The sequence below is a fragment of the Heptranchias perlo genome, unplaced genomic scaffold (assembly GCF_035084215.1).
Source record: "Heptranchias perlo isolate sHepPer1 unplaced genomic scaffold, sHepPer1.hap1 HAP1_SCAFFOLD_160, whole genome shotgun sequence".
NCBI classification, from domain to species: domain Eukaryota; kingdom Metazoa; phylum Chordata; class Chondrichthyes; order Hexanchiformes; family Hexanchidae; genus Heptranchias; species Heptranchias perlo.
Genome location: NW_027138859.1, coordinates 27,817 through 40,634, shown reverse-complemented (window position 1 = coordinate 40,634; position 12,818 = coordinate 27,817). Strand labels below are relative to the sequence as shown.

At 45.6% G+C, this 12,818-nt stretch overlaps 1 protein-coding gene across 1 annotated transcript in view; it reads left to right on the top strand.

The window, feature by feature from the left end:
- Positions 1–12,818, top strand: part of si:ch211-126j24.1 (phosphofurin acidic cluster sorting protein 2) — a gene marked incomplete at its 3' end in the record, with an annotated part of 536,875 nt that overhangs the window by 499,051 nt on the left and 25,006 nt on the right. The window contains exon 20 of the mRNA XM_067977559.1: positions 9,675–9,717. Coding sequence (XP_067833660.1) covers positions 9,675–9,717 — 43 coding nt within the window. The remainder of the gene's footprint in view (positions 1–9,674; positions 9,718–12,818) is intronic.

Here is a 12,818-nt window from a genome sequence, read left to right as displayed (position 1 = left end):
TACAGGTCTATCACTGTGTAACACTGGGGTACAGTACTGGTGGGTACAGGTCTGTCACTAAATAACACTGGGGTACAGTACTGGTGCGTACAGGTCTGTCACTGAATAACACTGGGGTACAGTACTGGTGGGGACAGGTCTGTCACTGTATAACACTGGGGTACAGTACTGGTGGGTACAGGTCTGTCACTGAATAACACTGGGGTACAGTACTGGTGGGGACAGGTCTGTCACTGTATAACACTGGGGTACAGTACTGGTGGGGACAGGTCTGTCACTGTATAACACTGGGGTACAGTACTGGTGGGTACAGGTCTGTCACTGAATAACACTGGCGTACAGTACTGGTGGATACAGGTCTGTCACTGTATAACACTGGGGTACAGTACTGGTGGGTACAGGTCTGTCACTGAATAACACTGGGGTACAGTACTGGTGGGGACAGGTCTGTCACTGTATAACACTGGGGTACAGTACTGGTGGGTACAGGTCTGTCACTGAATAACACTGGCGTACAGTACTGGTGGATACAGGTCTGTCACTGTATAACACTGGGGTACAGTACTGGTGGGTACAGGTCTGTCACTGAATAACACTGGGGTACAGTACTGGTGGGTACAGGTCTGTCACTGTGAAACACTGGGGTACAGTACTGGTGGATACTGGTCTGTCACTGAATAACACTGGGGTACAGTACTGGTGGGTACAGGTCTATCACTGTGTAACACTGGGGTACAGTACTGGTGGGTACAGGTCTGTCACTAAATAACACTGGGGTACAGTACTGGTGGATACAGGTCTGTCACTGTATAACACTGGGGTACAGTACTGGTGGGTACAGGTCTGTCACTGTATAACACTGGGGTACAGTACTGGTGGGTACAGGTCTGTCACAGTATAACACTGGGGTACAGTACTGGTGGGTACAGGTCTGTCACTGTATAACACTGGGGTACAGTACTGGTGGGTACAGGTCTGTCACTGTATAACACTGGGGTACAGTACTGGTGGGTACAGGTCTATCACTGTATAACCCTGGGGTACAGTACTGGTGGGTACAGGTCTGTCACTGTATAACCCTGGGGTACAGTACTGGTGGGTACAGGTCTGTCACTGTATAACACTGGGGTACAGTACTGGTGGATACAGGTCTGTCACTGTATAACACTGGGGTACAGTACTGGTGGGTACAGGTCTGTCACTGTATAACACTGGGGTACAGTACTGGTGGGTACAGGTCTGTCACAGTATAACACTGGGGTACAGTACTGGGGGGTACAGGTCTGTCACTGTATAACACTGGGGTACAGTACTGGTGGGTACAGGTCTATCACTGTATAACACTGGGGTACAGTACTGGTGGGTACAGGTCTATCACTGTATAACCCTGGGGTACAGTACTGGTGGGTACAGGTCTGTCACTGTATAACCCTGGGGTACAGTACTGGTGGGTACAGGTCTGTCACTGTATAACCCTGGGGTACAGTACTGGTGGGTACAGGTCTGTCACTGTATAACCCTGGGGTACAGTACTGGTGGGTACAGGTCTGTCACTGTATAACACTGGGGTACAGTACTTGTGGGTACAGGTCTGTCACTGTATAACACTGGGGTACAGTACTTGTGGGTACAGGTCTGTCACTGTATAACACTGGGGTACAGTACTTGTGGGTACAGATCTGTCACTGTATAACACTGGGGTACAGTACTGATGGGTACAGGTCTGTCACTGTATAACCCTGGGGTACAGTACTGGTGGGTACAGGTCTGTCACTGTATAACACTGGGGTACAGTACTGGTGGGTACAGGTCTGTCACTGTATAACACTGGGGTACAGTACTGGTGGGGACAGGTCTGTCACAGTATAACACTGGGATACAGTACTGGGGGTACAGGCCTGTCACTGTATAACACTGGGGTACAGTACTGGTGGGTACACGTCTGTCACTGTATAACATTGGGGTACAGTACTGGTGGGTACAGGTCTGTCACTGTATAACACTGGGGTACAGTACTGGTGGGTACAGGTCTGTCACTGTATAACACTGGGGTACAGTACTGGTGGGGACAGGTCTGTCACTGTATAACATTGGGGTACAGTACTTGTGGGCACAGGTCTGTCACTGTATAACACTGGGATACAGTACTGGGGTGTACAGGTCTGTCACTGTATAACACTGGGGTACAGTACTGGTGGGTACAGGTCTGTCACTGTATAACACTGGGGTACAGTACTGGTGGGTACAGGTCTGTCACAGTATAACACTGGGGGACAGTACTGGTGGGTACAGGTCTGTCACTTTATAACACTGGGGTACAGTACTGGTGGGTACAGGTCTGTCACAGTATAACACTGTGGTACAGTACTGGTGGGTACAGGTCTGTCACAGTATAACACTGGGGTACAGTACTGGTGGGTACAGGTCTGTCACTGTATTACACTGGGGTACAGTACTGGGGGGTACAGGTCTGTCACTGTATAACACTGGGGTACAGTACTGGGGGGTACAGGTCTGTCTCTGTACAACACTGGGGTACAGTACTGGTGGGGACAGGTCTGTCACTGTATAACACTGGGGTACAGTACTGGTGGATACTGGTCTGTCACTGAATAACACTGGGGTACAGTACTGGTGGGTACAGGTCTGTCACTGAATAACACTGGGGTACAGTACTGGTGGGTACAGGTCTGTCACTAAATAACACTGGGGTACAGTACTGGTGGATACTGGTCTGTCACTGAATAACACTGGGGTACAGTACTGGTGGGTACAGGTCTGTCACTAAATAACACTGGGGTACAGTACTGGTGGATACTGGTCTGTCACTGAATAACACTGGGGTACAGTACTGGTGGGTACAGGTCTGTCACTAAATAACACTGGGGTACAGTACTGGTGGATACTGGTCTGTCACTGAATAACACTGTGGTACAGTACTGGTGGGTACAGGTCTATCACTGTGTAACACTGGGGTACAGTACTGGTGGGTACAGGTCTGTCACTAAATAACACTGGGGTACAGTACTGGTGCGTACAGGTCTGTCACTGAATAACACTGGGGTACAGTACTGGTGGGGACAGGTCTGTCACTGTATAACACTGGGGTACAGTACTGGTGGGTACAGGTCTGTCACTGAATAACACTGGGGTACAGTACTGGTGGGGACAGGTCTGTCACTGTATAACACTGGGGTACAGTACTGGTGGGTACAGGTCTGTCACTGAATAACACTGGCGTACAGTACTGGTGGATACAGGTCTGTCACTGTATAACACTGGGGTACAGTACTGGTGGGTACAGGTCTGTCACTGAATAACACTGGGGTACAGTACTGGTGGGGACAGGTCTGTCACTGTATAACACTGGGGTACAGTACTGGTGGGTACAGGTCTGTCACTGAATAACACTGGCGTACAGTACTGGTGGATACAGGTCTGTCACTGTATAACACTGGGGTACAGTACTGGTGGGTACAGGTCTGTCACTGAATAACACTGGGGTACAGTACTGGTGGGTACAGGTCTGTCACTGTGAAACACTGGGGTACAGTACTGGTGGATACTGGTCTGTCACTGAATAACACTGGGGTACAGTGCTGGTGGGTACAGGTCTATCACTGTGTAACACTGGGGTACAGTACTGGTGGGTACAGGTCTGTCACTAAATAACACTGGGGTACAGTACTGGTGGATACAGGTCTGTCACTGTATAACACTGGGGTACAGTACTGGTGGGTACAGGTCTGTCACTGTATAACACTGGGGTACAGTACTGGTGGGTACAGGTCTGTCACAGTATAACACTGGGGTACAGTACTGGTGGGTACAGGTCTGTCACTGTATAACACTGGGGTACAGTACTGGTGGGTACAGGTCTATCACTGTATAACACTGGGGTACAGTACTGGTGGGTACAGGTCGATCACTGTATAACCCTGGGGTACAGTACTGGTGGGTACAGGTCTGTCACTGTATAACACTGGGGTACAGTACTGGTGGGGACAGGTCTGTCACTGTATAACACTGGGGTACAGTACTGGTGGGTACAGGTCTGTCACTGTATAACACTTGGGTACAGTACTGGTGGGTACAGGTCTGTCCCTGTATAACACTGGGGTACAGTACTGGTGGATACATGTCTGTCACTGTATAACACTGGGGTACAGTACTGGTGGGTACAGGTCTGTCACTGTATAACACTGGGGTACAGTACTTGGGGGTACAGGTCTGTCACTGTATAACCCTGGGGTACAGTACTGGTGGGTACAGGTCTGTCACTGTATAACACTGGGGTACAGTACTGGTGGGGACAGGTCTGTCACTGTATAACACTGGGGTACAGTACTTGTGGGTACAGATCTGTCACTGTATAACACTGGGGTACAGTACTGATGGGTACAGGTCTGTCACTGTATAACCCTGGGGTACAGTACTGGTGGGTACAGGTCTGTCACTGTATAACACTGGGGTACAGTACTGGTGGGTACAGGTCTGTCACTGTATAACACTGGGGTACAGTACTGGTGGGGACAGGTCTGTCACAGTATAACACTGCGATACAGTACTGGGGGGTACAGGCCTGTCACTGTATAACACTGGGGTACAGTACTGGTGGGTACAGGTCTGTCACTGTATAACATTGGGGTACAGTACTGGTGGGTACAGGTCTGTCACTGTATAACACTGGGGTACAGTACTGGTGGGTACAGGTCTGTCACTGTATAACACTGGGGTACAGTACTGGTGGGGACAGGTCTGTCACTGTATAACACTGGGGTACAGTACTGGTGGGTACAGGTCTGTCACTGTATAACACTGGGGTACAGTACTGGTGGGTACAGGTCTGTCACTGTATAACATTGGGGTACAGTACTTGTGGGCACAGGTCTGTCACTGTATAACACTGGGATACAGTACTGGGGTGTACAGGTCTGTCACTGTATAACCCTGGGGTACAGTACTGGTGGGGACAGGTCTGTCACTGTATAACACTTGGGTACAGTACTGGTGGATACATGTCTGTCACTGTATAACACTGGGGTACAGTACTGGTGGGTACAGGTCTGTCACTGTATAACACTGGGGTACAGTACTGGTGGGTACAGGTCTGTCACAGTATAACACTGCGATACAGTACTGGGGGGTACAGGCCTGTCACTGTATAACACTGGGGTACAGTACTGGTGGGTACAGGTCTGTCACTGTATAACATTGGGGTACAGTACTGGTGGGTACAGGTCTGTCACTGTATAACACTGGGGTACAGTACTGGTGGGTACAGGTCTGTCACTGTATAACACTGGGGTACAGTACTGGTGGGGACAGGTCTGTCACTGTATAACACTGGGGTACAGTACTGGTGGGTACAGGTCTGTCACTGTATAACACTGGGATACAGTACTGGGGTGTACAGGTCTGTCACTGTATAACACTGGGGTACAGTACTGGTGGGGACAGGTCTGTCACTGTATAACACTGGGGTACAGTACTGGTGGTACAGGTCTGTCACAGTATAACACTGGGTTACAGTACAGGTGGGTACAGGTCTGTCACTTTATAACACTGGGGTACAGTACTGGTGGGTACAGGTCTGTCACAGTATAACACTGTGGTACAGTACTGGTGGGTACAGGTCTGTCACAGTATAACACTGGGGTACAGTACTGGTGGGGACAGGTCTGTCACTGTATTACACTGGGGTACAGTACTGGTGGGGACAGGTCTGTCACTGTATTACACTGGGGTACAGTACTGGGGGGTACAGGTCTGTTCCTGTACAACACTGGGGTACAGTACTGGTGGGGACAGGTCTGTCACTGTATAACACTGGGGTACAGTACTGGTGGGTACAGGTCTGTCACTGTATAACACTGGGGTACAGTACTGGTGGGGACAGGTCTGTCCCTGTGTAACACTGGGGTACAGTCCTGGTGGGGACAGGTCTGTCACTGTATTACACTGGGGTACAGTACTGGTGGGGACAGGTCTGTCACTGTATAACACTGATGTGCAGTTGGGTGGTCAGCAGTTTGGTGGGATTCGAGTGGAGGGAGCAGGAAATGGGTCTCGTGGTCAAGATGAGCTCGGAAAGAGCATGAGGGGAGAGAGGAGAGAAACTGGAGAATGGTGTGAGTCCAGGGCTCTGGAAGGGGGGAAAACCATTGGGGAATTTTGGCTTTGTGGGCTCGGGGAAGGGAGGGAAGTGGCAGAGGCAGCTGAATGGCTGGTCTCAATCTTTGGAGGTGAGGGTGAAGGGGGCAGAGGAGATGGGTTAAGGAGACAGTTTGTAGTAGAGAGAAGCTGGGGCTTATCTCTGCATTCCAGGATAATCCTGCAATAGTGAGCAGTTTCAGCAGAGGAGAGCAGGACCTGATAGTCATTTCTGTGGCCCAGCTGGATCTGGCGATGAATGGCTAAACTAGTTGTCCGCCATAAACATTCAAGTCTACGTCCCTTGGATTCAAGGGAGTGGAGATGGGTGACTCTCCTGTTGATCCCTCTGACCTTGCCGATCCTTGCGTCTCTCGTGACCAGCCTCCACACTGGCACGGCATTGGAGCTGAAGTTCTTCTCTCACCTCAGCACGCCATTGCCAGCTTCCCAGTGACCATGTTGTCCTGCTTCACGTGATTTATCAGGGTGTCCTTGTAGTGCGGTCATTGCCCACTCTGCAATCCTCTGCCATCCTCAACTTCACCATAAAGCAGCTGCTTGTCCATCCTCACAACATGTCCAGCCCAACGGAGCTGAGCACTGATCACCACAGCCTCAATGCTGGTGTTATCAGCAGGCTCCAGTCCATCGCTGGAAGTGACCTGGTCCTGGCACCTAATACACAGTAAGGTGCGAAGGTGTCTTTAGTGAAACCTTCCCTGCTGTTGAGTGTGTTGTATTAACTGCGCCTGCTAAAGGTGAGCAGTAAAGCATGTTGGGCTGAGTTCATTGATCCTATTAAACTATCGAGGTAGAGTTTCCGTTTTGGCCGCAATCGTCAAATTGGGCACAAATTGTGCTCGAAATGCGCGGGTTAGGTTACAGTTCAAGTTTCCACAAAAATGCATTTGCACAATCACAAACATAAAATCTTCAATGATCCAGCGCAAATGAGCAGCGTAACAGAACATAATTGTTCTTTTTTTTCTTGCATTAAAAAATAGTCATTGATGTATTGAAGAGTGGTAACCTGGAGCAGTTTTATTAATACAGCTGAAAATAGGTTTATCACAAAAATAAACATCTTTAATAAGTGTCCAGTCCTCCACCGTGAGTAACCTGATTTAAAATCACTGAAAATGACTTTAAAAAACTATACAGAACCATTTATTACTTTCATTGCTGTACACTAGTCAGTTTCTGACTAAATTAAATATTTTTTAATATGTAAAAACATTTAAAACTTTCCGACTAGTGCCTGTGCGCCGAAGAAAACAAGCTCCAAAGGGCGGAGCCGGGTACAGGCGCGATGATTCTTCACCAGCGTTAAAGATCGTGCAAACTCGATTTAAACCTGATGCAACTTACCCTTCATCATCTGCAATTTTACTCAACCTTCGATGCTTGTTCGGGCGATTGCGCTGATAAAAGCAGCACAATCTCGCAGAAACTCTGCCCTTCAATGATTATGTTAAACTCTGATTATATTAAACTCTGATTATATTAAACTCTGATCATATTAAACTCTGATCATATTAAACTCATTGATTATATTAAACTCATTGATTATATTAAACTCTGATTATATTAAACTCATTGTTTATATTAAACTCATGGATTATATCAAACTCTGATTATATTAAACTCATTGATTATATTAAACTCATTGATTATATTAAACTCTGATTATATTAAACTCATTGATTATATTAAACTCTGATCATATTAAACTCATTGATTATATTAAACTCTGATTATATTAAACTCTGATTATATTAAACTCATTGATTATATTAAACTCTGATTATATTAAACTCATTGATTATATTAAACTCTGATTATATTAAACTCATTGATTATATTAAACTCTGATCATATTAAACTCATTGATTATATTAAACTCTGATTATATTAAACTCTGATTATATTAAACTCATTGATTATATTAAACTCTGATTATATTAAACTCTGATCATATTAAACTCATTGATTATATTAAACTCATTGATTATATCAAACTCTGATTATATTAAACTCATTGATTATATTAAACTCATTGATTATATTAAACTCTGATTATATTAAACTCATTGATTATATTAAATTCTGATTATATTAAACTCATTGATTATATTAAACTCTGATCATATTAAACTCATTGATTATATTAAATTCTGATTATATTAAACTCATTGATTATATTAAACTCTGATTATATTAAACTCATTGATTATATTAAACTCTGATTATATTAAACTCATTGATTATATTAAACTCTGATCATATTAAACTCATTGATTATATTAAACTCATGGATTATATCAAACTCTGATTATATTAAACTCATTGATTATATTAAACTGTGATTATATTAAACTCATTGATTATATTAAACCCATTGATTATATTAAACTCTGATTATATTAAACTCATTGATTATATTAAATTTATTGATTATATTAAACTCATTGATTATATTAAATTCTGATTATATTAAACTCATGGATTATATCAAACTCATTGATTATATTAAACTCTGATTATATTAAACTCATTGATTATATTAAACTCTGATTATATTAAACTCTGATCATATTAAACTCATTGATTATATTAAACTCATGGATTATATCAAACTCTGATTATATTAAACTCATTGATTATATTAAACTCTGATTATATTAAACTCATTGATTATATTAAACTCTGATTATATTAAACTCATTGATTATATTAAACTCTGATTATATTAAACTCATTGATTATATTAAACTCATTGATTATATTAAACTCTGATTATATTAAACTCATTGATTATATTAAATTCTGATTATATTAAACTCATTGATTATATTAAACTCTGATTATATTAAACTCATTGATTATATTAAACTCTGATTATATTAAACTCATTGATTATATTAAACTCTGATCATATTAAACTCATTGATTATATTAAACTCATGGATTATATCAAACTCTGATTATATTAAACTCATTGATTATATTAAACTCATGGATTATATCAAACTCTGATTATATTAAACTCATTGATTATATTAAACTCAGATTATATTAAACTCATTGATTATATTAAACTCATTGATTATATTAAACTCATTGATTATATTAAACTCTGATCATATTAAACTCATTGATTATATTAAATTCTGATCATATTAAACTCATTGATTATATTAAACTCATTGATTATATTAAATTCTGATTATATTAAACTCATTGATTATATTAAACTCTGATTACATTAAACTTATTGATTATTTTAAATTCATTGATGGGGAAAGAGAAGGGGGAATGGGACTAATTGGGTTGGTCTACCGAAGAGCCAGTACTGGCACGATGGGCTGAATGGCCTCCATCTGTGCTGCATCATACGATGATACTATGATTCTATTGAGCTCATTGATCCAATTAAACTCATCGATCCTTTTAAACTCATTGATTGTATTAAACTGACTGAGTGTATTAAGAGCTCGATAATTATGTGATTCTAACAGGTGGTGAAAGTTGGCATCGTGGAGCAATCCCTATCAGCGTCAGGTGGGTGACAGACTTACACATCCAACTCTCCCAATTCCTAATGCTTCTGTTTCAATCTCAAGCACCACTTTTTTTTTGGTGCTTCTCAAAAGTTTGTTTTAAGGCCATATTGGCTCAGTTAGTGAATGCACTTCCCAGTTTTGCACTGAGTCAGGAAAACCAGGAGATTCCAGGTTCAATCCCAGTTCTGTGCTGCAAATGGGTGGGTAGAGTCCATGATAGGGGAGAGTGTACATGGGCTGTGGGAGGAGATTAATTGGGTGGGTAGAGTCCATGATCGGGGAGAGTGTACATGGGCTGTGGGAGGAGATTAAATGGGTGGGTAGAGTCCATGATCGGGGAGAGTGTACATGGGCTGTGGGAGGAGATTAAATGGGTGGGGAGAGTCCATGATAGGGGAGAGTGTCCATGGGCTGTGGGAGGAGATTAAATGGGTGGGTAGAGTCCATGATAGGGGAGAGTGTAGATGGGCTGTGGGAGGAGATTAAATGGGTGGGTAGAGTCCATGATAGGGGAGAGTGTACATGGGCTGTGGGAGGAGATTAAATGGGTGGGTAGAGTCCATGATCGGGGAGAGTGTACACGGGCTGTGGGAGGAGATTAAATGGGTGGGGAGAGTCCATGATAGGGGAGAGTGTACATGGGCTGTGGGAGGAGATCAAATGGGTGGGGAGAGTCCATGATAGGGGAGAGTGCACACGGGCTGTGGGAGGAGATTAAATGGGTGGGTAGAGTCCATGATAGGGGAGACTGTACATGGGCTGTGGGAGGAGATTAAATGGGTGGGTAGAGTCCATGATAGGGGAGACTGTACATGGGCTGTGGGAGGAGATTAAATGGGTGGGGAGAGTCCATGATAGGGGAGAGTGTAAATGGGCTGTGGGAGGAGATTAAATGGGTGGGTAGAGTCCATGATAGGGGAGAGTGTCCATGGGCTGTGGGAGGAGATTAAATGGGTGGGTAGAGTCCATGATAGGGGAGAGTGTACATGGGCTGTGGGAGGAGATTAAATGGGTGGGGAGAGTCCATGATAGGGGAGAGTGTACATGGGCTGTGGGAGGAGATTAAATGGGTGGGGAGAGTCCATGATAGGGGAGAGTGTACACGGGCTGTGGGAGGAGATTAAATGGGTGGGGAGAGTCCATGATAGGGGAGAGTGTACATGGGCTGTGGGAGGAGATTAAATGGGTGGGGAGAGTCCATGATAGGGGAGACTGTACATGGGCTGTGGGAGGAGATTAAATGGGTGGGGAGAGTCCATGATAGGGGAGAGTGTACATGGGCTGTGGGGGGAGATTAAATGGGTGGGGAGAGTCCATGATCGGGGAGAGTGTTCATGGGCTGTGGGGGGAGATTAAATGGGTGGGTAGAGTCCATGATAGGGGAGAGTGTACATGGGCTGTGGGAGGAGATTAAATGGGTGGGGAGAGTCCATGATAGGGGAGAGTGTACATGGGCTGTGGGAGGAGATTAAATCGGTGGGGAGAGTCCATGATAGGGGAGAGTGTAGATGGGCTGTGGGAGGAGATTAAATGGGTGGGGAGAGTCCATGATAGGGGAGAGTGTACACGGGCTGTGGGGGGAGATTAAATGGGTGGGTGGAGTCCATGATAGGGGAGAGTGCACATGGGCTGTGGGAGGAGATTAAATGGGTGGGGAGAGTCCATGATAGGGGAGAGTGTAGATGGGCTGTGGGAGGAGATTAAATGGGTGGGGAGAGTCCATGATAGGGGAGAGTGTACACGGGCTGTGGGGGGAGATTAAATGGGTGGGTAGAGTCCATGATAGGGGAGAGTGTACATGGGCTGTGGGAGGAGATTAAATGGGTGGGGAGAGTCCATGATAGGGGAGAGTGTAGATGGGCTGTGGGAGGAGATTAAATGGGTGGGTAGAGTCCATGATAGGGGAGAGTGTACATGGGCTGTGGGAGGAGATTAAATGGGTGGGGAGAGTCCATGATAGGGGAGAGTGTACATGGACTGTGGGAGGAGATTAAATGGGTGGGCAGAGTCCATGATAGGGGAGAGTGTACATGGGCTGTGGGAGGATATTAAATGGGTGGGGAGAGTCCATGATAGGGGAGAGTGTTCATGGGCTGTGGGGGGAGATTAAATGGGTGGGCAGAGTCCATGATAGGGGAGAGTGTACATGGGCTGTGGGAGGATATTAAATGGGTGGGGAGAGTCCATGATAGGGGAGAGTGTAGATGGGCTGTGGGAGGAGATTAAATGGGTGGGGAGAGTCCATGATAGGGGAGAGTGTACATGGGCTGTGGGAGGAGATTAAATGGGTGGGGAGAGTCCATGATAGGGGAGAGTGTACATGGGCTGTGGGAGGAGATTAAATGGGTGGGGAGAGTCCATGATAGGGGAGAGTGTACATGGGCTGTGGGAGGAGATTAAATGGGTGGGTAGAGTCCATGATAGGGGAGACTGTACATGGGCTGTGGGAGGAGATTAAATGGGTGGGGAGAGTCCATGATAGCGGAGAGTGTCCATGGGCTGTGGGAGGAGATTAAATGGGTGGGGAGAGTCCATGATAGGGGAGAGTGTACACGGGCTGTGGGAGGAGATTAAATGGGTGGGGAGAGTCCATGATAGGGGAGAGTGTAGATGGGCTGTGGGAGGAGATTAAATGGGTGGGGAGAGTCCATGATAGGGGAGAGTGTAGATGGGCTGTGGGAGGAGATTAAATGGGTGGGTAGAGTCCATGATAGGGGAGAGTGTAGATGGGCTGTGGGAGGAGATTAAATGGGTGGGGAGAGTCCATGATAGGGGAGAGTGTACATGGGCTGTGGGAGGAGATTAAATGGGTGGGGAGAGTCCATGATAGAGGAGAGTGTACATGGGCTGTGGGAGGAGATTAAATGGGTGGGTAGAGTCCATGATAGGGGAGAGTGTACATGGGCTGTGGGAGGAGATTAAATGGGTGGGGAGAGTCCATGATAGGGGAGAGTGTAGATGGGCTGTGGGAGGAGATTAAATGGGTGGGGAGAGTCCATGATAGGGGAGAGTGTACATGGGCTGTGGGAGGAGATTAAATGGGTGGGGAGAGTCCATGATAGGGGAGAGTGTAGATGGGCTGTGGGAGGAGATTAAATG